We start from the raw sequence: 27597 nt of genomic DNA, 5'->3' as shown, positions 1-27597 counted from the left end.
AGCAATTCCAAACATGAAAATAAATGTGATCTAACCTTCCATTTACTCACAGAAATCTGGAGGGTTACCCACAGAGAGGAAACTGGAAATTTGCACTTAATTTGTGCATTAGGAATAAGGAGGAGCTCCTGCAGCACAATGGGTCACAGAAGGCTGCTGCACATGGAGGTGCTGCGATTGCCTGCATGGAGCACGGTGTCACACAGCACTGCAGTGCAATGCTATGTTGTGATTTCTGTCTGCTGCTGATGCCCCATGAGCAGTCAACCCCCACCTGTCCCCATTTCCATCCCAGCCTCCCTGGCCTGGGCAGCAGCAGCTGAAGGGACCTCTGTGCACCTGTGGAGGTTTGGGCCAGAGCAGAACCTTACATAGATTTGTGCAGCTTTACAGGATGTCAAGCTCAGACCTGGGCTGGGGAGATGAGTGGGGCTGAGGGTAGGGGTGAGTGGGGCATCTGTGGCTGTGGATGGCACTACGAAAACACCTCGCTCCAGCTCCTGATGGGCATCTATTTAGACCTGTAGGCAGCAGCTCTGTGATGTTCCAGTCTGACAGCCTCTGCCAGCAAGTCACTGAAAATATAGTGAGGCTGAGCCCCCAGCTGTGGTAATTTATTGCAAACACAGGGCAGGCTGGAACCTGTGGTGGTTGGAAGAAATCAATTAGAAGCACCTGAGTGCTGCCTCACTACCTACAGCAGTGCAGCTTGGCCCTGTGGACTCGCACTTGTGGCCACCCAGCAACAGGGCTGTGTGTGCATGGCTGGCCATTGGCATGTGCTCGATGTGATGGATGGCATTAAAGCTCCCAGCTGCTGTCTGCAGAACAGGGTGTGATGAGGGGTGACCTGGCCCAAGCACTTCCTGGAGGGCTTTGCTTTTATTTTTATTGCTGGATTGGTAAAGAAAAGGTTGCAGCCCTTGTTTTCCTTTCAAATAGGAATGTAACATCTTGCAGCAAGTGGGGGAGGTGGCAGACTGACAGCAGTGATCTCCTACTTTGGATGGAATGGCAGAATTTATTTCTGAGTGGAAGAGTCCCTCTGGGTCACACACCTGGGCAGCAGTTCTACTGGATGCTATGTGCCAAGAGTGCCTGCTTTGAACCAAGCTGGGAAGAGCCCATGCAAGTGTGCTGTGCTGATGACCAGCCAGTCCCAAAGATGTGGTGATTGTGCCTCATGGCCTGCTGATCATCAGCAGGGCTTGTCCACATGGGGAGCACATGGAGGCTCCTTGAGAAAAACCCCTCCAGCCCTCAGGTTTTCATCCCACTGTTTGCTGGCCACTGCCAGAGCTGAGAGCTGCTGGAGGACAGGAGCCATCTCTGGTGGATGTCCCAGCAACAGCGAGCTGCTAAAACACAGAGTGTGCTAGAAAATAGCTGCGTGCAGAGCTATCACTTTAGGAAGGAGCTGAGAAAAGTTTATAGCACAGTGAGAGAGAGCACTCAGTAAGGAATGGGAGATGTGGAGGGTGAGGGCCTTTTAATACAGCACAAAATAGCTACCAGAGATGTTGAACCTGTCATCCTTTGGTATTTCTCACAGACCAGGGTTGGGCTGGAAGCAGTGCAGAGACGCCAATGCTTTGTGCTGCTGCATGGGGTCCTGGGGCTGCAGTGGAGCTGCAGAGCACTGGAACGAGGGCTGAGGAAAGGCTTCATGCCTTCTGGGGAGGTCGGCACCATGCTGCCAGTCCCTGGCATCTCCGAGCCGTAATGCCATGTGCTGAGGTTTGGTACCACGTGAACTGCAAAACCCAGTAGATCTTCCCAAATAGTTTTGGAAGGGTCAGTTTATACAGATGTTGAAAACAGAAGGAAAGAAACGTACAACTGTAGAGAAAGAGAAACCCTTCTGTGCTTTGATCAAAAAAGAGATGTGCACAATTGCTGAATCCAACAGGACAAATTTTGAAATCCTTCTCCTAACTGAAAATAACCTTGCTATAAAACAGGCCTTGCAAAGAAGATGGGGATATGAAATCCTAGCAGGCAAAAAAAGCATTGTGCTTTCAGAGAGGTGCCTGAAGAAGGCTTTTTGGGTTATACCAATGCTGTTTCTGCAGCTGTGGGTCTGGAGATGTGTTCAGACCTTAATCCCTTCTCGCTTTCTGTAACCATCCACGCAACTTGTTACTTGGATTTCCTTGGTCCCAAAAATGCAGGCAGGAGTGTAAAGGCATGCCTGGGAGCAGCACGTGTCCCTTATGACATGGCTGTTCTGAGTGGGGGCAACACTGAGTATGGGAGAAGCACCCAGGTTTTACTGAGGATGTGTAAAAGAAGAATGGAATTCTGCTCATTACCTCAGTGCTTAATTGATCCGGCAGAACTAACTAGAATACAGCAAAACACTTACTATAAGCTATTGCTGACTGAAATAGATCTGAACTGACACGTGAAAAGGCCGATGGTGCTAGGTAGAAGTTGTTACCCTAATGGATGCTTTTTTCAGCACAGCCGTGCAGAGCACTGTAGATGTGAAGCGCTGAGTGTGAGCAGCAGCTATAAGGAAAAGTAACCCCTGATGATCGAGCGGCCAAAATGCTCACCCCAGACTCCTTCCTGTGGAAAGGAGCTCAGATATTTTGAAATTGGTTCCTGGAGCCAAAGCCAAGCATAAATGAGAAATACAGCTCGAGTGGTGGAAGGGATCCTCTCCCAAGGAAAGAGCAGCTCGTAACATACAGTCTGAATAAAGCAGATGTCTTATTCCCAGTAATTTTACAAGGACCTTCAGCCATGCTCAGCAGCCGAGCGCCCTGGGGTGGAGGCAGTAGGTGGTGGTTTCTGCTCCAAGTCCCTACAGAGCAAGGCAGAGGAGCAACGTTCCCCGCGGGGGGATCTGACAGCCACGCGACCTCCAATGCTCTGGCACTCACAGCTCCCCTGGAGCCTGTTGTTCATTAATTCTGCTGCCTGCCCTTTTTGTGGGGATTTGGTTGTTTAATCTGCAGCACTGTATTTATTGCAGGATGAGGCCCAGCGCTATGAGCACGACTGGTCTTCCTGGTGGCACCATAGAGGTGCAGTTTGCAGCCTTTGTTTCTCTGCCTCTTGCAGTGTGTGGGTCTATGGTGCAGGGGCATGGTGCTGTCTGGGGGTGGGTGTGGGGTGAGCTCTGCACAGAGCTGGTCGTGGTGGGCTGCTGGGGCCCTTGGGTTGGCCCTCCTCTTGAAACCAGAGGGCGGCAGCAGTGGTGACACTGGCACCTCTTGCTTGTGCTTGTAACAAACCCTGACCTATCCTTGTGCAGCTGCGGAGCAGATGTAAAGGGATGAGAAGTCCCAGGAGAATGCTTGTCCATGGTTCTTGTTGCAGCCTGCCTTTCCCACAGCATTTGTCACTGTGCCCACCTGGGCAAACTCGTTGTTTGCTCTGCTTCCTTAAGCTGGGGATGCTACTCTGAACTCTGCAGTTGTTTCCATCAGGTGAACTCCCCGACTGATACTGAGGATGTCAGAGCTGGCAGAAAGAAGTCAGGAGTGAGGAGAGGGAGAATGAGGAAAATAAAAACATTCCTGTAAACTACAAGTGAAGATAAGAGGCTAAAAAACTGTGAGGCATCAGGAGCTGTGCTGGAGCCAGAGGGACACTGTTTGGGGGTGACATTTGTCTGCTGCAGAGGGCAGGAACTGGGGAACTGATACAGTCATTTATGTCTCGGCAACAAATTCTACATCTATTCTGCTGGCTGCCGCTGGCTTTGGTACAGTGAATGCTCGTTTGTCAAGGGAATGGTGATTCATGGGGGTTTGACAGAGGGAATCTGTTGATAGCTTTTCATAAGCAATTACTGCAATTCAACAAGCCGTTAACTTTCCCAACTTATGGCTGGAAAGCTCCTGCTGGGAAGGAGCAGCCTGGGCTGTGAGCGGAGCTGGTGGAGCTGAATATTACCCACACACTGCACGGACACAGCAGCACAAGGGATATTCCCCACAAAACATGGGCAAAGCCAGCACCGAGCAGGGCTGGTGCTGGGGCCTGCAGTCTCACAGCAGTGCGTTGAGGGCTGTCAGCCCTGTGCCAGTGCAAAAACAGGCACAGGGGTCAGCAGAGGTGTTCCAAGAGCTGCATGTGGCCTCTTGCACACTTCAGACACTTGGGGATAACACCCGGGCAGATGTTACCTGCTGGCAGTGGTGCTGTGCCAGGTATGGCACTGGGGGGGGGTGGCATCACGCAGAGCGCAGCGGTGCTGCTTCCTTGCTCGCAAGACTTGCAGCCTGTATAAACAGTGAAATTGGGCGCAGATTTCATCTGAAGCCTTTTTTGAGGACATCTGAGGTGCTGTGGGGATGCTGATTGCACAGTGTGTGTGATTCCTGCAATTGTGATTAATTTTATGGGTGGAGCTCAGCCCAAGTGCGTCCACTGGTTAGGAGTGCACGGATTTGCCTTATTGCCTTAAAACCATGGTGGGAAGTCACAGGAGCTGATAATGACCGCTTTTGCAGCAGCACCACAATTAGAGACCACTTACATTTCAAGTGCCTGAACAGTGGAGTCCTCTTCGGAGGATGACATTTTCCTCCAGGCATCCTACAAGCCTGTTTTTGACAGCTCTGGTTGCAACACTCGGGCGGATAAACGCGTGATTGTGTGTACAAACTGCTGGCTGTGCTGAGAGGGCTCTGCAGTCAATAGCTGTGCCTGGGGAGGGGCTCTGGTTGAGCCCAGTGCTGCCGGACACAGACCAGCAGTTGACTTTTCTGTCCTTGCAACACAGCTGAGAGCTGCACAGCCGCTCACCCTGCCTGTTCTGTGGTCGTGTCCGTGCGGTATCTCCACATTTCCTTCCCTGTTCAACTCTGTGCCCCGCTATTCCCTTTGGACATATCCAAATCATTTTCGGTTCTGTCTGCAGTGAGATTTCCCTGAGTCATATCTACATGTTCATAAGAGCCCAGTGGTTTATGTTGAGGAAGACGGGAGATAAGGCCAGAGCCCTTTTATCACAGAATGTAATGGCCTGAAAATGTCAGTTGTGGGGAAGCAACTGCCAAATTTTGAGCCTATAAAGACAGTTCTAAGTCCCACAAATCAACAAGTTTGGAGCGGATTATCGGATGCTGGCTGTGTCATTTTCCCAGGACTCCAGGCATGTTGGGAGCCAATGCTTTAATCCACTCCAATGCGGCGCTGGCGGGGCGGGCGCGATCTGCTGCTGCTGCCGCACTGCGAACCATTCGGTGGCTCTGCGGTGCTGCGAGGAAGGGCTTTCTGCTGAAAGCAGAAGCTGCAGGGCTTTTTTCTGGTTTTCATTCAGAAATAAACTCCATCTTTGCTTAAGAACTATTTTTAAGGTCACAAAGGCAGGATACAGAAATCAGTACATTTCATAGATTTCCTGAGTGCTGCCTCACCACTCCTCTTCCTCCTTCTGTTTCCAGCAGACTTCCTTCCGAAACCGACATCCTGTGAGCCTGCCTCTGGGGTGCAGCACGGGGCTGGGCCTGCTGATGGAAGGCCTGGCACGTTGCTGCTTTGGTTGGTACTGGTTTGGGCTGGGAACTTGCACCATGAACACAGCTGAGCTTCTGAGCTCTGATGTGATCGGAGATCGTTTACCTCTGTCCCGTTTTGACTTTCTGGCCCCAGTTGTGTTAATCTGACAACCCTCGTCTTAGAGTTGCTCCTTGATTTGCATTAACTTGCAGCAGTTTTGCAGTGTTGTACGGATTCCAAGCATGCCCTCCTCGGCATGGCTCAGCCTGGCCTGGCTGAGTGCTGGCAGCAGCTCACAGCCACGTGGCTCTGCAGGGCACGAGCGTGGCATGGCCGAATGTCTGGGGTGCAGAAGGAGCAGAGTCGTACCTCCCCCGGTACTTCTGTGAGCTACTGAGGATATCTGCGGCGTGTAGTGGAAAAATAGTGGAAACGCTGTGAATACTCGTGGGGTTATTTGGAAATGCAGATGACAGAAAGGTACTGGCTTGGGAGAAAATTTCTGCTCCTGCTTTCCTTGCTGCAGAGTAGGTTAGGGTGGTTTAAAATGGAGCAAAATTTCACCCATTCTGTATCAAGAATCCTTTTCAGCACAACTTCTAAGTGAAATTTCCCAAGCTGCAACGTGGTTGTCTGGTGCCTGCGTGAGGATGTGACTTGGTCATATCCTGTTTACTCTAAAATGATGGAGCTAAAATATCTCCTTGGTGCTGCAATTTACAGACAGAAGCGGCATATTGTGTCACCCCACCCGGGAGCCCAAGTGAGGGAAACACCATCTGTCTCCTCCTGTCCTTCAGAAGAGCTGATGTCATCAACAGAAAGGTGTTTTAGAGGAAGGATGTCTGTGACCAAAATAATGCTTGGCCTGCTTTACAATAGTTACATCCTGTTTACCACAAAAAACACTTTGCATTTATATTGGGTCTGTAAACGTGATTTATAAACAGGTGGAGGTGACAGATAAGGAACTTCCATTGGCTCCATCCATCTGCACTCAGAGCAGTCCCGCTGTGCCCCACCAGGCTGCTGCGGTGGCACGGCCCAGCAGAAGGAGCCCGCGGAGCTTTGGTTCGCAGGCGTTGGTAATGAGTAGTGAAGAGGAGCTGGAAATGTGTTCCCAAGATAAATTGGTAAAACCAAGCGCTTTTCTAAAAGTTTGGCTGTGAGTGAAAGAGACCGTTAAATCAGAAAAATGAATGGCTTGCCATACTCCGTGCAGAGCAGGAAGAGATTGTGTTGCCCAGTTACAGAGAGAAACGTATACACTTGAGAATTTGGGCTGCAGTTTTATTTTTTAATGGAATGAAATGCCGTAAAACTGCAAAACACATTTAGCAGTCGCTTGTGTCTGCCACTTGATCCTTCCGTCTCGCTCCCATTTGCACCAGGCAGCAGCTCTGGGAGCATCCATCCCTGTGGGGCTGAGCGGGGCTGTGCTTTCTGTGCTCCCTGGACCTGCAGGCAGGAGCTGATCGGGGCTGGGGGCTCTGAGGAGAGAGCTGCAGGCAGCATGATTTGATCCCAGGAATTCAGGTACAGGACTGGTGAGCTCAGCCCAGGAAGGAAGGGATGTGCAAACAGGACACTCATCAGCTTCTGTCTGATAGAAGCATGCAGTCCAGCATCCTCGCTTTTGTTCTGCCTCAGTGACGCTCCTGGTTACTGTTTTGGGTGGGATATCCACAGTGTGGCTGATTTCAGCAGGGCTAAAACATGTGTGGCACCGGGCTGCAGGCTGAGCTCCACCAGCACAGAGCTCCATCGGCGCTGCTTGGTGTGGTGTGTGTGCCTCTCACAGGCAGGCCTGTGGTTGCCACCACTCCTTGGCTGGCATCCTGCACATACCCACACTTGTTGGCCCTTAGTTGTGTGCCAGCACCTGCAAGGGTGACGGTCAATTGCAGCTTTTGAGATGAGCCTGAAACGATGCTGCAGCTGATGTGGTAACGGTCCTCTCTGCGCCCATCACTGAGCGGCGCCGGCTGTCCCCACGGTGCTTCTTCACAGCTGCTGTGGGAGCGACAGCAGGTAGATGGTCGGCAGCCAGACTGCTGTGGTATTCAGGCGCTGCTGAATCCATTCTCGTCGTCTGAGCAGAAATCATAAGGATAATCTCAGAGGACTCAGGGTGAGAGCAGTCATAAATCTTGGGTACATCTTGAAGGGGAAGGAGAAATATGAAGCGTCGGTCTGGTTGGTAAATGCTGCTGTCATGCAGCAGTGGCGCTAATTAATTTAGCACTGGGTGGTCGGGTCGGTTGCGTGCTGTGGGCTGTGGATGCCAAATATCCACTCACAGGCTGCATTCATAGATAAGGACTCCTTACAATTTGTCCTCTGCCATCGCTCTTTCACACCTGACATGGGTCCAAAGCCACAGTACCTACGCAGTGGCTCCAATTACAGTGCCAGGCACACAGCTCCATGGTAGGGCTTTCTGCCAGGACTGCAACTCCTGGCCCCACGATACCTTCAGTTCAGCCAGGGTAATGCAAACAGCTGACAAAAGAAGCCAGATGCAGATAACGAACATCTTGTGAATGGCTGCAGCCCTGTGTCACCCTGTGTTTTCTTGCTTGGTGGCAAGGTGCTTTCTGTGGGTCTGGCGGTTCGTCCCTGCTGAGTAGGAACTGCTGTTCTGAACGACTGATGTGTGCATATCCCTGCAGCTGCAGCCGGAGCAGCTGGACTGTGGAGCAGCACACCTGCAGCACCCGCTGGCCATCGTGAATCCCATCACCGCCACCCCCATCCTCACCTACAACGGCCTCACTGCTGTGGCGGTCACCAGCATCAACAACTACACCGTGGTGTTCCTGGGCACTGCCAGCGGAGGACTCCTGAAGGCAAGTGTGGGAGTGGGGGCAGGGGGTGGGGAGTGGGGGTACAGGGCAGCCGCCGTCAGTGTGGTTGGCCCACGATGGGAAGTGTGTGTTACCAATTTCTCTTAGCACCTGCTTTCATTTGGCAATGAAGAGGTAATTGGATGCTGCTGTGCTCTGCGCAGTGACGTGCACTGCCTGGTGGCTGGTGGCTGTTAATTACTGTTCAAGGCTGCCACTGGAGCAGGATGTACTTGATGAGACCTGTGCTGAAAATGTTATTGTGCAGCATTTAATTATTAACGGCTCTTCTAATAAACTTTCCCTGTGAACTGACGGCCTTGGAGGGCTCCATGTGGGCAGGGGAATGCCAGGCAGTACCTCACTGGGTCCTGCGACGTGGATCCCTGTGCCTGATGGAGCCAAGGTGTTGATTTGATGCCGTGTTCCAAAGGCAGCATGGAGCAGCACAGTGCCTGGAGCCAAGAGGCAAGCTGGGGTTTCAGTAACTTAAAGGCTTGAAGTTTGCCAAAAGAAGTTTTGATTCCAGCCAGACACAACAGTTTAGTGTGTTCTTAGCATCAAAAGTCCATAGAGGAGGAGGGGGGAGCCCTGGAGGAGAAGCATATCTGACAGATAGCTGCTGTGTGTCAGCCTGCTTTATGTGGAATACAGGATCAGAATGCTTGCGAAGAAAAAAACGGATCCTGTCTCTTCCCTCGTTTCCAATGCTTCTGGCAGAAGTGTGGGAGAGATCAGAGGGCGATGGCTGCTCTGAGTCCTGCTTGCAGGAGCAGTTGGAGCTGGCACACCTTCAGGTGCTGTGCTGGGGGAGTGTGTGCCACACATCACAGCGTGATCACACAGCGCTGACAGCTCTCCTTCCACTGCCATTGCAGAGCAAGCAGCCTTATCTACCGAGCCTCCATTAGGGAGAGGCTCCTGGCTCCCCTTTGCTGGGATAATTTGCTCAGATAGCTCTAATCTAATTCTGCAACACAGCTGCGTAACCAGAAGCCCTTTTACCTTCGGGGTCCTTGTTATTTGGCACGGGATACGAGATACTTTGCGTGAGTTATCACTTAGATTTGCTGCCTGAGAAAAGACAGCAAAGGGGCAGAAATAGTGCTCGGCCAGCTCCTGCCAGCAGCAATTATGGCTGCCAGGGAATGGGGAATTAATCAGATAGTCTGCAGGCGGGCATCGCACGGGGCCGTTATCTGTGCCATGGCCAGCAAAGTCATTATAGGAGCAGCAGCTCCGTGTGGTGCAGGGGAGGGTCTGGGCAGAATGAGAGTGGGATCACCGTGCTCGGAGGGAGGGACCTGGGGCAGCAGCTGGGAGCAGCGGGCACTGGAGGAGAGCTCAGCAGGAGGGAAAGGGTGGCATAGAGCTGAGGTGGGCACCAGAGCTTGGTTCCTGTGCGCTGTGGGTGATCACAGGCAAATTATTTGGCTCTGGATAGCCAGGTTTTAAAAGTGGCAATGATAGCTCCCTTCTTTCTCTATGGCTGCTCGCATGGGAAGCGCTGCGTTCAGCCTGCACTAACTATCTGACCAGGACATGTCAGTGCAGCTCTAGTGTAAGAATTAATTAATCCGATGTTCATGAATTAATCCAGACTTTAGAGAGAGCAGGCCTGCTTGGTCCCTGCAATTACTGCCTCCCTAGCAAGGAGGTAGGAATTTTCCTGACTCCCTTTCAGTTTTAAGCTGAAAAGTGACTGTCATGTGAAATTGTGTAGCCCTATTGTTATTTCCTCTCAGCAATGCCACATTTAATTTGCTGAGCTCTCAAGTCAAATGCCAAGACATTCTGGGATCTGAAAAGCGGGCTGACACTATGCAGCCTTTTCCATGACTGCTGGTGGCTCGCGGGTGGTTGGTGAGGCAAGGTGGGTGCAGCTCTCCTGCTGCAGCTGCTGTGGTCCCCGGGAGTCAGCAGGGATAAAAGCTTCTGGCCATGAATGACATACTTTTTTTCAGATAAGCAGGGAGGACGGAATGCCACGTTACTTGTCCGCGTTGCTGACTGCTGCTGTTTTTCATTAAGCTTTAGAAGTGTTCTTTGTAACAAAAAAGCACATATGTACGTAGTGAGGGCTGAAGGCTGATCCCATTTACATCAGGGTGCAGTGAGAGCAGCGCTCAGCATGTGCCATTGTGGTGCTGAGATGGGAACGGCCTGGTGGCCGTGTAGGCAGGCAGTGCTGCAGGCAGGACCTGAGGCTGAAAGGATTCCAGGCGGGCCATTGCTTCAGATAGAGGGACCGAGGGGTGGGAGGTGTGTTCAGCACGAGGCATTTCTTCTGGCGGAGGGCTTCCCTGTGTCACAGAGATGGTTTTGCCATAAAGCTCTATGTCTGCAAGCTGTAAAGCATTTAAAGGTCTGCAGCTCTTGTAGATGCAGAATGTCTTTAGATACCCTCTTGATTCTTGTTTATAACTGAGGAAAAATAATCTTCTCTCCATAGTGTTTGAGAAATAGTCTCAGTGAGTGGCTTCTTCTCACTACAGATTAACCTGGACAGTGCCATGAGGGTTGTCAGCAGGAGGTCCATCTCAGTGGCTTATGGAGAACCTGTCCACCCCATCATGCAGTTCGACCCCTCTGATCCCACCTACCTCTATCTGATGACATCCTATCAGGTGAGCTCTGCATTCACCACCCACTGAGCAGCGTGTCTGACCTCGCCTTGGGCACTGAGCCGAGTTCAGGAAGGAGCATTACAATGTGCTGTGATGCCAATGGGCAGAGCAGAAGAAGCTGGGGGCTTCAACTGCTGTCGTAGCACCCCTCCACCCTTCCTAATGCAGTGCCCATGCCTGCCATGCTGCTGGCAGCAGTCCTGCAGTGGATGGGCTCACCATGCCTCCACCCTGAGCAGGGCGGTGACAGCAGGGCCAGCGCACAGGGATGCTGCTGGTGGGCGCTGGGCTACAGCACTTTCCCACTGCTGTGTCTGGTTGCAGTGGTGAGGTGTGGGCTGGGTCTCTGCGCCTTCCGGCTGGACAGCAAGTTGTGCATTGTGGTTTGCTGGCCATATTTCTGGAGCAGTGTGATTTCAAACACATACAAGACTTTTTCCTGCTTTGTGATGATTCGTTGCTGTCTGGAGCAGGGAATATTCCCGTTATTCACATTGGCTTTCCTGTCTTTGTAGTGGTGAGATGAAAGGAAGAGTGAAAGATATCTAAACTGATCCCACTTGTGGGAGAGTGGAGATAAGCTGAGGCTGTTGCTTTATAGAAAACTGAGAATTATGGCATGTGGTCTGTGAGGAGGCTTTGGGGAATCCCAGTAGAAAGGCTGCCTGCCAGGAGGGCTCTGCAGGGGCAGTTCCTGCACAGCCGCCGGAGGAGTGGGGATGGGGCTGTGTGAGCCTGCAGCAGGTAGGAACAGACGGGCTCGTCTCCCTCAAGTGAGCAGGGGAGGAAGATGAGAGCTGAACACTCCGGGCTCTGGTGGTTTGTCCTGAATTACATTTTAATCTGTAGAAACAGATGCACAACCACAAACGTTCCATGTTGCATTTATATTTCTAAGCCCTAATTCCCTGCAGATTGGTCATTATCATTTCACAGAACACTCCCAGGATGCCTCTCCAGCTGATATTTCTGACTTTCTCCTCTCTGCTCTCAGGCTGTGCTGAGGACCTCATTCCTGGCTGGATAAAGCTCTGAGAGCAGCACCTCTCTGCTGCTCTTGTCTGCTCATTCTTTTCCCAACAAACCAGGCGTGTTGATGTGCCACCAATACCCGAGGAGCAGAGCATGGCCAGGGCACCCCTGTTGTTGACCTCTGAGTTACCAAACTTGGTTTTTCCTCCCAACTGTTCAGAAATTGAAGGAGGAAAAAGCAGAAACTGACGCACACTTTCCCTCCAAGTGTGCCTGCAGAGTAAGCCTGCAGCAGTACTGTGATCTTTTTAGAAACTAAGGTTTTCAGAATGGTGTGGCTTTCTGATCAGTTCATAAATAACCAAATACCATTTGGCTGTTTTAAGAAAGGAGCTCTCTGAAAGCCTGAGGAGCTTTTCAGAACCAAGGAGAAGCTGTGAAACCAGCCCCAGCCATCTTCTCTGAGGCAGTGGAGAGGTGTCGTGTCACTGCCCATCACTTTCCCATCACACACTGGTGCTGAAGATGCTGGCTGAGGAGGAGCAACCCAGCCCTGCACAGCTGCAGCACCAGGCTGGTCCGGTCATGCTGCCTGCAGTGCCCGCTCCGTGCTGGTGGCTGCAGCAGTGCTGGGCTCTGTGTCTCACTGCTGGCCGCACCATCAAAGCCAGGTGCAGCATTTCTGTGGCATTGTGAAACATGTGGATGCAACCATGCTGTTGTTGTGCAGATGACACGAGTGAAGGTGGCTGCCTGCGAGCAGTATTCAACGTGTGCGGAGTGCCTGGCTGCAGCCGACGCGTATTGCGGGTGGTGCACGATGGAGACCAGGTAGGACCTGTTGTGTCCCGATGTGGGATGGCAACAGCTTTGGCCTTTGAGGCCACAGAGGGGCATTCTTGGTGGCTTTGTATTTCCACCAGTCTTTGTTCCATCCTCATAAAATAAATACTTTTAAAAATGTTCACATATGAGATGCACTTTTGAGCCAGCAGGTTGTAGTAGTTGCTGCGCTGCAGGTAGCTGCCAGTGCAAGGAACATCTCGCAGGCATCCAGCCATGGGACTGCCAGCCCCAGCACCCTGCTAGAGAATGTCTATAACCCTTGCAATTATTAGTTATGGGTAGAAGACGATGCTCAAATGGAAGTTTACAAATGTGGACCGAGTATTTACAGATAAAATTTCACCTTTCCTTCCCTGTTATCATGGCCTGCTCTCACTTTCACTGAAACCCAGGGGTGCTGATGGATGCAGTGGCTCTTATCATGGCACCAGCTGCTCAAATGCCGCAGCAGGGCTTTCTCCTTAACTGCGTGGATGGAGGAAAAAGGTGCAGATGGAATTTTTTCAGGCTCTTTGATCACAGGGGTGTCAGTGTATTTATCAACTGTTTTGAAAATAATCAAGCACCAGTTGTTCCCTTGTGTCCTGCAGGTGTTCTCTGCAGCATGAGTGCATGAACTTCACAGAAGCCAATTTCTGGGCGAGCGCAAGTGAAGGAGTGCAGCAGTGCCCTTCCATGACCATTTTGGAGCCTGAGATTAATATTGACAAAGAGAATCCGGTAGGATTGATTGTTTTTCACCCAGAGGGTGGTGAGGCACTGGAACAGGTTGCCCAAGGAGGCTGTGGATGCCCCATCCCTGCAGGCATTCAAGGCCAGGCTGGATGTGGCTCTGGGCAGCCTGGTCTGCTGGTTGGCGACCTGCACACAGCAGGGGGTTGGAACTGATGGGCATTGTGCTCCTTTTCAACCCAGGCCATTCTGTGATTTTTCTATGCTTCTATGGTTCTGCTGTGCCAACCATGTGCACATCCCATGGGGGCTGTGCAGGGGCCAGCAGGTAGGTGCTGAGGGCATATTGTGTCAGCTGATAATGCACCAGTTAGTGTTTTTAGAGTTCAGAATGCACAAAATGAGGGCATACAGCTGTATGTGTGCTTGTTTTGGAGTTCCCAGTTTGTGAAACACTTCTGAAGCACTGACAAATGCTAAATACGATTTTCTAAGCGAATAATTGATTTTTTTATTCCCCCAATTGTAGGTCCTGATAATACAAATAAATGGGACTATCCCAAACCTAAATGGAACAAACATTTCATGCAGTTATGGAAATAATATCTACACGGTAGCCAGAGTTGCTGGAGATTATGCAAACCAATTTATTTACTGCAGTTTACTTCCACGCCAGAAATACCCTGCATTTCCAGAAGACCAAGGTATGTGAAGGAATATAAGCTCAGCCCACTCTTGCTACTGCTATGTATGTAGCAGTCTTGCTACTGCTATGTATGTATGTATGAAAAACTATGCTAGTTTTTCATAGGCCTTTTTTGCCTGGTTGTATGTGCAGATAATGAGTATGGAGAAAAAAGACCAAGCTGCTCCTGTTTTGTAGGGCGTATGACTTTAAAGTGTGGATGTTCCACCATCTTCACACGGATTGACAGTATTTCAAACCTGCCAATTTTTGTTCTAAAGAGAAGGATGTAAAAGTTCATTCCCATGCTTACTGTACTGAGATGTATCTGGTTAAAGTTTCTGCATTAGGTCAGTAAGTGCTAAAACAAAGCAGGTCTATGGAAACTATAAATACCTCTGTCAATACTTCCAATTGCTTTTGCTTAAGCTCCATTTGAAACCTACAGTGCCCTTCAGGAATTCAGGAAGAAGAGCAAACATGTACCTAAATATAGTTCAGAAACTCTAACCTCATTAATGCAACCAAAGGCCAGTGTGGCATCGTCCAGTATTCCCTGTTTTGAGAACTGCCCAACATCCGATCCCACGCTGCGGCAGCTGGCAGCACAGTGGGCACCCGCAGCCCCGGCTGTTGGCAGCCCAGCTTTGCACCCGAGCTGCCCAGAGCTGAGTGCTCGGGGACAGTCAGCCCCGCTTCGTTGCTCCTCTGGGCAGTGTGCTGATTCCTTCCAGACTCAAGTGCTGAATTTTTATCTTTCAAGCTTAGAGTGAATGCCCTATTGAAGATGACTGACTTCAGTAGGAGAAGAATTAGCCAGTGCTTTTGAAAACCCTACTTTTCATAAGCAAGTTTATAAGGCTGCATTGTTTTTCTCTCTAGCTATCCAAAGAATGGAAGATTATTAACTGTTTTGTATTGTTAGTTATGGCAATATCCAGATGAATTTCAGGAATCCAGTACATTGATTTATTGTACATATTCTGAAAGAGGCATTGTTTCTTGTCCCTCTGCTTATATGGCAAAATTGTGGGGAAAAAAAAACAGAAGCGATTTTTGTGTGTGGGGGAATCCAGCATAGCAGCATGATGTCGCCAAAAAAGGGATCTCCACTCTTTCTCTGGGTTTGTTGTCATGGGGAAAGTGAATGGGGGTTTAAGACATGTTAACCAACATGTTTTAATTACTTTTTTTTTTAAAGATATCATTTAGCACCTACTGTAAGGAAAGACAACAATTAACTCCCTAGTTAACGCTCGTGCAACACACTGGAATTTTCTGCTGAAATTTGCAGTGTTCTTTTGGAAAGGGTGTTGTAAAGTGTTGATTTAAGAGGGAAGGGTTTGAAGTCAGAGGGCACAAGATGAATGGTCCGAGCTCCAAAACACAGCTTAGAGGAAGCCCTAGAGAAAACAAATCAGATTTAGCTGCTGTTTTCCCAAGGGCCTGTCTTGTCTTCTAAGAGTGAGCTCCAAGGAACGAGGCTCTTGCAACCCAGTGTTCTTTGGCTTCATTCTCTCAGACCATGTGACTGTCGAAACAGCTCTCCGGGTCAACAGCAAAGATATTATCCAGGCCAATTTCACCATCTACGATTGCAAAAGAACTGGAAACATTTACCCAAAGAGAGCGTGAGTGATCCATGTTTGCATGTGGCACTGCTGCCCGGGGCTGCACTGGGGCAGGGCAGGATGCTGGTGGCTCTGGTGCCCACATCTCCTGCCGTGCACTGGGGAAATGGGGACAAATCTGGCAATTTGAGGCCAGAAGTGTGTGCCTGGGTGGTGAAGGCCTCCAGCCTGGGGTTAATTGTGCGAGCGCAGTGCCTGCCAGCCCGATGCTGGGGGCCTGGGCAGGATTTGGCAGGAAGGTGGCTGCTGCACTGCCAGGGACTCAGAAAGGAGGGTCCTACTGGCATCTCAAGCCATCTGGACATGCTGGCTTTTTTAAACAAGAATAATATTTCTGTATGTCTGTATGAGACTTGTTCTGTTAACCCTCAGGCAGCCAAGCTAGCCTTCCTACTCACAGCACACTGGGGTGGGTGGTTCTGTGCATGCTCCCAGCCTGCTCAGGTGGAAGGAGAGAAAATGCCAGTGCCAGAAGGGGAGGGTTTTTTCCTGGGCACATTAAAGATTGTGAATCTTTAATGCAATCTGTGAAGATTTACTGTGTGACTCAGCTCTGCTGAGCACCTCCAAATCTGCTTTTCACCCCTCTCCTTTGGCATTGCAGGTGCACCAGCTGCCTCTCGACCAAATGGAAGTGTTACTGGTGCCCCTCCAGCTACATGTGTGTCTCCAACCGCTCGTGGTGCGAGGATGCGCTGCAGATGAGGGTAAGACCTGGCACCACTGGCAGAACTCATCTGAAGGAGAAAATCGACCCTTTCCAAATTAAAGCTTTTGCTAACCCAGAGCCTCAATGTATTCCCACTTCTGAAATTTAATTGAAGTTAATTTAAATTAAATTGGCTTTTTAGTGATCTATCTGCCGTAGATGTGAGCCAAGCTTTTGCACTGTACATCAAATCTTTTGGCAGTGGTGTTCTGAGCCCTACCTCAGCTCCTCCAGAGCACCCTGTGCTCGCTGCCCTGGTTGTTCAGTCCCACCAGACCTGACGTGGTGCTCCGAGAGCCCGAGTGGGACGGGTGGACATGTACAGCACATGGCTACCCCACACCGTCCTGTCTGATAGCAGAACAATATGGAATGCTTCCTGCCACTGCTGGGTCGCAGCTGGTGGATTGTTCCCTGGGAATGCAGAATGTATTTCTTCTGCTTTGTGAATTGTTTCTGAATGCATTGTGCTTTCTTGTGAATGCCTTAGCTGTTTATAATGAGTGGTTAAGGAAAGCGCCCTTTGCTTAGCAAATGTCCTGTTTCATAACACACCTGGTGTATTATTTTGCTGTCTGGATTGGGGCTAAGCAGCGAGCTGCAGGCAGGCCAGGCACAGTGCTGGTTTGGGCACGGTCCCATTCTGTCTGGCATTCCCAAGTGCTTTTCTGGGGAGCAGCCTGCAGAGGAAGGTGCTGTGTAGCCCTGGAAACGTGGCTCCTCATGCTGCATTCTTAGCTGTCAGTAAATAAACCATTGCTGGCATGGCTGCACCTGCAAACAGGTCTGCTGAGAAGCCAGCATCACACTGGCTTCATCCACGGCATCTTAAACACTCAGACTCTTCACCCTCCTCCAGATGTGAACAGTACACTCAGCTAGAAGGCTCTGTTCCCACCTTCTGACAAAGAGCGGGAGAAGGAACTGTGAGGCGATGAGTTAATCAGTCCTATAAAGTATATTTATTTTGCAAGCCATGCCAGCTACTGTGACATGCAAAGACACACCAGGCCATAGGCGTGTTAGCATGAATTTCCTGTGGCAGCTCTGCTGCTTTTATTTTAATTCTTTTGGTTCAGCTCAAAGAAGCTTGGGACCGAAGTCGAAGTCTCTTTCCACAGCTTTGCTCTGTTGTTCTACTTCTCCTAGCATGTGCATCTCTGTTATTTCTTCTCCTTGCTTAGGCAGCACTGAGCGTATCTGATGAAGGCGAGGTGTGCTTCCCGCAGCCACGCAGTGCTTGCACAGCTCCCTGATCTCTCCCGCCCAACGTGGGAAGGGCGGGCAGCCCCGCTCCATGTGTGCCCCCTGGAGCAGAGCAAGAGCAGCAGTGCGGTCAGCAGTGGGCTCAGTGCAGGCAGGCAGGAAATCCTGCCTGCTGAAAATTATTCTGCATAATGGCCCAAATATTTTGTTGTCTTTTACCCCAATGGCTCCACTGTCAAAGGCATTAATCTGGATATACCCTGGGGCAGCGGAGAAGCTGGCTTCATTTTTGCTGTAGTTTACAGTGTAATTTACATTTTGTGAGGGAACAGGATGGACTTGTCATACAGATTTTAATTCTGAGTCAGCTCCGATATCTGAGCCATCAATTTAAAGTGAGAATAAAAGTGAGGGACAGATGACCTTTTGAAATCATTTTTCAGCTTTGTTTAGGCCTTTCATTGCAGCTGTCCTCCTGCTGCAGTCCCCTTCCCGGAGCCCCCTGCAGTCCATTATACCCATTCCTCTGCATGTGCACGCACACAGGCCTGCACACTTCCGAAATAATGTGCGGGAGGGAGACTGCAGAAAGGGAAATCCCTGCAGGGGTTGCAGGAACGCGCGTGGCAGTGGATGAGACATCAGCTCCCAGCCAGCAAGGAGGGTCATGCCTGCAGAGCTGCACTCGTGGGATGCACTACACCCCTCTAGTGTCACTCCATCCCCAGCTCCTACCACTGGGGTGTGTGCAATGAGTGAGCTGCCCGGAATGGCAGCGGTGAAGTGCATGCAGGGCTGTGCTTTGGCAAGGAGTACATCTCTCCCAGTGCAGAAGGATGGAGATGCAGAATCACTGCACATGATCAGAATGCATCCTCTAACATCTCTTTTTTTCTGCCCTTTTCTGTGACAGAAGAAAATTGACTGCCCACAGATTGTACCAGCCCCGCTGGACCCAATGCCCACAGGAATGTCGCAAGACATCACGATCACACTGGCCAACACGATCTTCTCTGAGGTAGGTGAGATTTTAGAGAGAATGGGAAGGCTCAGATGAGCCAACCTGGTTATCTGAGCTGGGATGGGATCGACTGCAGGGTGCCGGAGTGCAGGGTGGTTCTGCCTCAGGGTGGGTGAGGGCCCTAGGCCCACGTGTTAGCTGCTGGCAGTCACTGTGTGTGTGAAAGCATCCTTTCTGTGAAGTTTTCTGGCATGCAAATTGTAGTAGGGCAAAAAATGAGAGTGGACATCCAGTGCTGCTTTCTGAGATGTTCATACCACGAGGATTCAGAGGAATTTCGGCTAGGAAAGCTGGGCACTGGGAAAACATGTGACTGAGCTCTGGTATTTGTAGAAGAGCGCTCTGTCATTTCGGGTCAAGTCTTCAATAGAGCTTCTGGGGCTGATTTGCAGCATGCATATGGACGGTGGTCACACGCCATGCAGCCAGGGGACTCTTCTTGCTTGAGAAGAAACCCTCTGAGAAAGGGTTTGGAAGGATGGGAGGAGCTGTGTGACCCAACGAGCTCCCCTGGCCCAGCCCGCACTGCCACTTCCTTCTTGAGGTCCAGCCTTTGTGAGCACGGATGTGCTCCTCTGCAGTCAGCAAAAAAGGGCAAGAAATCCTTCTTCCTCTGTGGATGCTGGAGGTGGCTGGAGAGGAAGCCATACCACACGTAACCTGATAGGAAATGAAGTCAGCAGGAAAGGGGCTGAAGCTCCTCCATCCCCAGGTGTGGCTGCTGGGGCTCCACTTCCTTTTGCCACCATCTGCGGGGCCGTCCTGGGGCACCGCTGGGATCCCTTCCTGCCCCAGTGGGCTGGGTTTTCTGCACAGCGAGGTTCCCCTTCCCTTCCGTGCAAGGAGGCTGCTGATTTCTTTCATCTCTGTTGTCAGATCTGTCTGTTTTTAAAGAGCAGCTAGACCTCAGTAGCAGCAGAGCAGCAGCCTGCTTGGAGATAGGAGTTCTATCTGACGGATGGGGCACGACAGTAACTCGAGGCTGGATATTATCCCTCGTGTTATCAGGAAAGCAGCACTGAAAATCTGCTTTTGAACATCCTCCCAGCTCCTCATCTGAATTAGAGATCTACTCTGTGCAGCTGCTGGGAGCAGAAGAAAGGTGGCTTTGAGCCCACGTGTCTGGGCTGGTGCAGGTGTGGCTGCAGGGGATGCGTTGGCCCTTGCTGCACGACAGGCCAAGCTCTGAGCGATGGTCTGAGGCTGTGACAGGGCCAGGCTGTGGCTCTGGGCTGTGACAGGGCTGCCCCACGCTAGCGTGCTTGCAATAGCATGCAGGGCACACAGGAGCCAGGCAGCTCTGCCACCACACTAACAGAGCGGGATTAGCCAGGAGCAGAGCCCAGCCCCATTGGCAGTGTTGGGCTATAATTTTTTCTGACCATTGTGCGGCCCAGGCATTTGTGGCAGAAGCTAAGGAAGTCACAGCACTTGTTGCATCCATTGATGGTGCTGCAGAACTGCAGAACGTGCTTGCTGTGGTCCTTCAGCCATTGTCTTTCCTTCCCCAGGAGACGGCCCTGGAGTGCCACTTTGGGATGGAGAGGACGTTTGAAGCCCGCTGGGTGAACTCCTCTGCTGTAGAATGTGTCCATGTGTTGGTGAGTCAGGGTGTGGCTGTGAGCCCCCAGTGCTGTAGGGCAGGGCCAGAGCTGGGAAATCATCCCCTGGCCCCCCAGAGAGGGATTGAGACCCTCTCCCCTCCTCCTGCTCCACGCTGCCAGCTGAAGAAGCACAAAGCAGGTTAGTGCCCCAAGCAGGGGCTTGCTGTGTGCTGCTGGCTCAGCCCTGCTCTGCTGGGACTTTGGAAAGGAGCTGCCTGGTTCATAATGTTAAATGGAAAAGTTCAGTAACACAGACAAAATTCTGGCCACCTTCCAGTGCTGCTAATTCTGGCTCTTTTCTTCTGAAATAGGATTTGGTCTGAGAAAATGCTCAGACGCTCACCGAAGAGCAGTGTGCAGTTTCTGCAGGACAAATTGCTTTTCTGAAATGCAGCAAACATTTGAGCTCCTGCCAGTGGGAATACTGGGAGGCCAGAGAGGAGCACTTCCCCTCCCCATCACCTGCAAACCCTGTATCACGGCCCAGCACTGAACATGAGCAGACTGGCCAGGTTTTTAATTGTCCTGTCTGTTTCTACTAAAAGTGTCATCAAAGCAGAGCTCAGCTCTCATTGCAGTGTGTGCTGTGCTTGTTTACCTTTTGCTGAGATCAACAAAACAACTGAAAGAGAAAATACTCTTCCCCTTCTTTCCTTCTGCTACCAATGAGACCATGCTGTTCTGAGAAGCAGGACTAGGAGGGGCACCAAGCAATATTAGTCAGTGCAGTGTGCACATATAACCTTGTGTTTTACTGAATGTCCTTAGCTTTTGTTCACTGCTGTTTTCCTGCAGCTCCACACATCAGAAAAAAGCCATCTCTTCCCAATAAACCTTCAGCTGAAGGACAGACCAGACAGATTTATCGACAGTCCAGAGATGATGACAGGTTTGAGTTGAAAATATTTTTATTCTGTTCCCATCTGGTCAGTATGAATGATCCTAAAATCCTGGCAAAGTTTAATGGCTCAGGAGAGAGATCGTGGCTCAGGTGGGCATAGCCCTTCCCTTTCTCTCCAGCACATGCACAAAGCACGTTTACCCAGACTTGTGGGTGTACAGACGTGTGCACAAAACCAGACAGATGAACACTCACTTTACACCCAGGCAAACTCAATCCCTGTCCTTGAGTGTGTTGTTGTCCTCCCGCAGTGAGGGGTGGAGCACGTGGGGGCTCAGCTCAGGGCAGGGGGAGTCCCAGGTCAGCAGAGGAATGTGTCCTGAGCAGATAAGGGACGGGGAAGGACCCTGTCATTGCCCAGGGCACTGGCATCAAAGCTCAGCAAGCTGTAAAAATTGAGCCTTTTTTTTTTCTCCTGTGCTGACAAAGAATGAAATGTGTAGATGCATTTCAACCATCCCGCTCTCTGTCTCTGGGAAGAATGCTTGGATTCCTAAAAAAGCCCTTGCTACATCAGCAAACTGGAAGGCAAAAAGTCAGATGAGAAATGCACCCAAAAGAAGGCATTTAGATAGGACGAGCCCAGCGCCAGATCTTGCACAACAGCCTCTGCTCCCTGCCTGGCCAGAGCCCCGCTGCTACCCCCGGCTGTATGCTATCGCTGTGTGCAGCATCTCTGGGGCCCTTCCTCTCTCACTAGTGTTAGCAGTTCTATACAAAGTATTGATCTATACTAGATGCAAAGAAGAACTATGTCCTTAAATATGGGATTATCTTTGGAGGGTGGCTGTAGTATGTCAAGAAACATTAGCACCATCAGTCAGTGAACCTGGATAAAAAGGTTTCCCCATAGCAAATCCCAGTATATAAAGGAGATGTATCTTGTAAAGCTTTTGAAATATCCACGTAAGCATGAGCCATAGTTTCCTAGCAGAAAGAAGAAAGTGTCATTTTTTATTTTTTATTTTTTTGAGTTACAGAGGGGTAAGTGATTCGATATGGAGAAAAAGGAGATTTGAGCTAAGATCATTCTGATATGCAGTGGAGGACTGTGAATTCTACGTGTGTTGCTCGGAGCAGGAAGGCAGGGAAGAGAGAGGAATCCACATCTCCTCCTGCAGGAGGAGGGGTTGGCTTCCGTGGCCTGTACTGACATCAGTTTGAATTTGCCAGAATATTTGGAATCCCGTGGGACTGCTGTAGTTTCCTGGCTCCTCCTCGCCTTGAGCTGATTGACGCAGCTGAATTCGGGGCACTTGCAAGCAGAGATGAAGACTTGCTTTGCCAATAGAAGTGTGTCTTTTTTACTGAATTTAATGGAGTTACTGTTGTTTTCTGGTGTTTCCTGATATTTATTAGCCTGTGTTTTGGTGGCTCACTGAAGCTGCTGTTGGGTGGAAGGCCAACCAGTGTAACTCACTGGTGGGCACAAACCGAGGTGAGATAAGCTCAGCTTTTTGTGGGGAATGGGAGTTCCTTTGTGCCAGTGGTGTTTCACTGGGATAAGCACAGGCAGAACGATGAGGGCCGAGAGACTTGTTAGTTGTTTATGAAGCACTTTGAGATCCTCCTGTCAGCATAAGTGTCACACATGAGTGTTGCTTTATTTTATGTTCTTCTGCAAACTCTCCTCTGGGAAAAAGGGTGTGAAAGCATCGTTTCCTGAATGTTTCTGGTTGTTTATCTCAGCGGATGCCCACACTCCGGTGGCAGGAGGCTTTAGGCTAGAAAGGAAACATAACCTATGGCACTGGCTAATGAAGAGGTGAAAGTCTTGTAGGAAAACAATTTGGAAGCTAAGCAGATCTGAAAGGAGAAGTTGATGAAGAGAGCCCATGATCACCGGGCGGAAAGGGAATGTAAACATTGTACAAAGCATTATAACAATCACATTTTTGTCCTGGAGTGTGGAAGCAATGTGATTGCTGTGCTAAATGATGGAGCCAGCCTTGTCAAGCAGCTTCCCGTGTGGATGTGGAGAATTGGAAACATGTAGCCTGAATTGACAAAAGGTTCCAAGTTTGAGTGTTGTTTGCTTTCCATAGGGAGGAGAAAAAGAAAAGAAAGTGCTAAATTATACTGCGATGATAACAAGCACCCCGTCCTTCTGGGAATTCTGCAGGATGGCAGCCAAATGCTGCCTCATCTTTGCTGTGTGTGCAGGCACTTCTGCTATTCCACTGGATTTCAGCTGTTAGTTGGGTTAATATAGCTGTGGGGGCTTTCCTTACTGCCTAAAGCTAAGTGAAGCTATGAAATCCTCAGGCCCAGAAGCTCACGTTTTCTGTTGTCTCTTGTGATGTAGTGGAGGTGTACAACTGCGCGACAGGAAGTGCTGACTGCTCCCAGTGCCTGGGCAGGGAGGACCTGGGACATCGGTGCGTCTGGAGCGAGAGCAGCTCCAGCTGCAGGCTGAGCACTGAGTCCCCCCAGCCCTCAGATGTGTGTCCAGCTCCTGAGATTAAGAAGGTGAGACTCGGAGGCAGCGTGGAGGGGGTGTGGGGCAGGGCAGGTGCTGGCTGTGCTTCCCTGGCTGGCAGCTGTGCTGTAGCCCTGACACAAGGCAAGGTCAAGACCAGTGCTGAATTATTCACTGAGCTTTTTTGCTGTTGAGTCACCTGAAAATAGAAAACCACATTCCAAGATCATCTCGCTAGTGACAAGATTCAATCTTCTTCATGATAGCAGGAAAAACAACAGCACAGTCAGAATGTACTAGGGGTTCTGGGGTTGGTAAAGCAAGAAGGATCTGTAGGATCAGCTGAAGGATTCTTATCAGAAATAGCATTTAATGGAGCACAGCTGAAAGATGAATGTGAGTCCTATCTCCAGACACATGCTCTGCAGTTCTGCTGAGATTAATAGTGGTGGAGAGGCCTTTGGCATTATGCATTTTGAAACAAATTTTATTTAAACTGCATTTTATTTAAACTGTATTAATGTTTGGGGAGATATTTGGATCGGGGGTTCTGCTTAGAGAGATGGTGTGAGACAAAAAAATTTGTCCCTGATGAGCAGAAAAGAAACTAAATGGAGCAGATCTTAAAACAAGCTCACTAGGAGAGGAGAGGAGGCTTGAGAGGGATAACAGCTAATGTGGCCATCATAATACACGGTTTCTGTTCTTGGGAGGCATGTGGTGATAACTGTTCAACTTCCATGTGCTGTAATGCTATAGAGAGGGACTGCAGGGACCCCCACTACCAACCTCTTCCCTCTTGTCACCGTGGGAGAGAGCCGCTGCTCTGTGAGCCACTCCTTCCCTAATGCACTTTGAGCATTATCAGCACCTTGCCAGAAAATGATGTAAGGAAACCACAGTTCAGGTTGCAAAGTGCCATGGAACTCTGTTGCTATTCTGTTAGTAGATGGTAAATCCAAATCCTCTGGAGTCATACAAGTAAATAAGGCCTCTCAGAGCCCTCCTGCAGGCACGGAGCATTGTGGGGGGTGAGGGAGGACACCAAGGCTGGTGGAGGGCAGTGGTCAGCCCTGGGTGGGGAAGGAGCTGCCATGCATGGCTGATGCTGGGATGTGCTGACAGCAGCTTTGGGACGTAACCTCACCAAATGCACTCTGGTACTGGTTGGTGTCACCGGGTGGTTTACAATTGCACTGCCACGATTTGCCATTGCATTTGCAAAGGGAAAAATTGAAGGGATTTATCTAACCCATTCATGGAGGAAATAATACTGGCTGTTTCCTCTTCATTGTAGCATGAGGTCAGAAATGCCAGGTGAGTGATGGATAGGGATCAGCTTTCTTGAGTCATTAGACATGTCCTGCGTCACCAGTTGCAGGGATGCTGGCCAGATGTCCCTTTTTTTCTTCTTTTTGTCATGAAAGACCCAGCTGTGTATGACAATGCAGTGGCAGGAGTGTCTCTTCCCAGTGCAGTAGCATCCCAGCTCTAGGTTTCTGTGTCTCTGGGTTTGTCTCTATTCCACCTCCATGTGGTGAGAAGGGATGATCATTCACCCCAGATGTGTTTGGAGCTGGAGTAACGCCTGGCCAAGCCCCGGTACCAAAGCTGCCCACAAGTGTCACTTACTTGTTTGCAAAGCCGCAGCGTGGGCAGTGTTTTGGTGGCACTGCAGAGAGCCGTGGGTCGGCCCTCTTCACCAAGACCAAGGGATCACGGACACAGGCATGGGGACAGCTCAGGGACCGAAGGAGGTTCTCCTCCAACCTCTCCCTTGATGCCGCAGATCGAGCCGCTGCGTGGGCCGCTGGAGGGGGGCACTCTGCTGACCATCCGAGGGAGGAACCTGGGCCGCCGCTTCAGTGACATCCGCGGGGCCGTCAGGATAGGGAGCGTGCCCTGCGTGCCGCTGCCAGACAGATACGTCGTCTCCGAGGCGTGAGTGCCAGGGCGCGGACGAGGCGGGATGGGTGCGATGGGCGGTTTGGCCTCAGCGGCCCCGGGGGCGGCCAGGGCGCGGGATGGCCGGGCCGGGAGCGGGGCCCAGCGCTGCAGGAAGAGCCGCGGCTCTGCCCAGTGCTGCACAAACCTTCTGGCCCGCAGGATCGTGTGCCAGACCGGGGCGGCTCAGGAGGTGTTTGCTGATGTGGTAACAGTTAACGTCAGCCGGGAAGGGAAGTCTCGGGAGCGGTACTCCTATATGGTGAGTAACTGCCTTGTGGAGGCTTCTGTGGTGACCTCACACTGACATTCCTCGTACCCCTTAAAACAAACCTTGGTCCTCCAAGCCCCCAGCTGCCTCAAGAAAGAGGTTCTATGGCAAAACTTGTCAGAGTCCATGAAGAGCAGCCGATGTGTTTTCTTATCTGTAGTTTGCTGAACAATATCGGCAAACCCAGGCACGAGAGCGAGAAGCAGAACTGCAGCCAAGGTGTCACAGTGCACTACTTGTACCAAGAAATTTGGCTTCCATTCTCAACTCTTGAGATGGTTCCTCAGTTGCCCTGCTTGCATCTGTTTCTCCTGCTATATAAAAGCAGTTCATTTTTCTTCCTTTTCTTTTACGAAGGGCTGTTGCGACTTGTGAAACTTCATACGAATTGCAAAGTCTCTTGCTATGGAAGCTAGGTACCATGAATTGCTTAGAACTTATGTTTTTTGTTGCAGAGATTGTCTTAGTTTTCACATGAGAATCCTGTGTAGGGATTAGACTGGAGCTAACGCCGTGTCATTATGAAAAGAAAAACCCTTTATAGATTTGTACTGTGCCACTGCACAGAGATGACTTTCATCTCTATAAACCTAAAATAAATCCATGCGGCTCTTCTCTTTCCTACAAGCACCCTCATCTCTGACTAAATGCCATTCATGAGTAGCCCCATGCACCCAGGGCAAACACAACGGGATGGGTGCCAAGAGCATGCTGCTTACTTGGAGTCTGTGCTTTTGCTGTTGCTTTTGCTGTGGAAGAATAGACTATACTGCAGTCTAGTGGCTTGAGGGAAGACTTGAGCCCCAAGAAATAGCATTTGATTCCTGGTAGCTCTTGTGAGGAATTTAGGGTGGGATTGTGGAGCACCATCTCTCACGCTTGTAACTGGTGGTGTGTTCGGTGTTCGGATTGGCACAGACAGCCGTGGCTGGCAACAGCCATCAGGAAGAGCGTGGGGGGAGGGGAAGGCATGGCCAGAGCTGGCTCAGTGCTCTTTCCTGGAGGGCGACTGCTGTGGGATCCATTCCCACAGCTTGCAGAAATTTCTTTTCACATCCAGAACATCTAGGAGGTCATTCAGTGTGGTAGAAATAGGGTACCTCCCTGTAAATAACCTGGGGTTTGAGATTTCTGGGGCCCAAGTCATCAGGATGTGTGTGCTGCCTCTAGCAAAGGCATCCCATCACCTGCTGCAGCGCTAATTGTTTGTTGACAAAGCAAGGACTTGAAGAGTGGAAAAAGCTCAGCAGCTCCTTAGCGTGCAAGGAAAAACTGTCTCAGGAAGCACCTGTAAAAGCACCAAATAAAGCAAGAAAACAACAGCAACAGCCAGTCTGTGAACTTGAGGCCAGTCTGTGCTGGATCCCATCAGGCTGATGGTGAAGGCTGCTGCTTCTGGGCAGCATAGACAGGAGCTGTCTTCGCAACACGGTGCAGCAGAAAGCCTTCTCGTGTGTGTGTCTCAGCCTGGTCAACCTTTTCTCAGCAAAGTTTGGATAACAGATGAGATGATGCCCTGCTCTGTGTGCACGTAGACTGCACCACACAAAACTGTTGTCAGTAAGATCTGAGCATGAGCAATAATACCAGTTTACTTAGAAAAGACTACAGGACTTCTAGAACAGCCTTTCCAAAGAAGTACTGGTCCTTTGTGAAATAACAGATACTGTTTGGTATTGGTGTTGATGCTATGTCCTTCAGAGACACTGTTAGGCAGGCAGAGTTTGGATGTAACTCTGACGAGGAGGAGGGAGAAATGCATTCCAGACTTTTTCAGGGCATTCTA

The 27597-nt window shown here is 50.4% G+C and overlaps 1 protein-coding gene across 1 annotated transcript in view; it reads left to right on the top strand.

Moving 5' to 3' along the window:
- Nucleotides 1-27597, top strand: part of PLXND1 (plexin D1) — a 65516-nt gene that overhangs the window by 4930 nt on the left and 32989 nt on the right. The window contains exons 2-14 of the mRNA XM_031605165.2: nt 8130-8306; nt 10799-10930; nt 12633-12733; nt 13339-13468; nt 13950-14124; nt 15628-15736; nt 16341-16443; nt 18565-18669; nt 20184-20273; nt 21072-21165; nt 23483-23646; nt 25386-25537; nt 25703-25802. Of these exons, the coding sequence (XP_031461025.2) occupies nt 8130-8306; nt 10799-10930; nt 12633-12733; nt 13339-13468; nt 13950-14124; nt 15628-15736; nt 16341-16443; nt 18565-18669; nt 20184-20273; nt 21072-21165; nt 23483-23646; nt 25386-25537; nt 25703-25802 (1632 nt within the window). The remainder of the gene's footprint in view (nt 1-8129; nt 8307-10798; nt 10931-12632; nt 12734-13338; nt 13469-13949; nt 14125-15627; nt 15737-16340; nt 16444-18564; nt 18670-20183; nt 20274-21071; nt 21166-23482; nt 23647-25385; nt 25538-25702; nt 25803-27597) is intronic.

This window comes from Phasianus colchicus, chromosome 11 (assembly GCF_987193195.1).
Source record: "Phasianus colchicus chromosome 11, bPhaCol1.hap1.1, whole genome shotgun sequence".
Classification (NCBI taxonomy): Eukaryota; Metazoa; Chordata; class Aves; order Galliformes; family Phasianidae; genus Phasianus; species Phasianus colchicus.
Note: the sequence above shows the minus strand (reverse complement) of the source record. Positions and strands in the feature narration are given on the sequence as shown.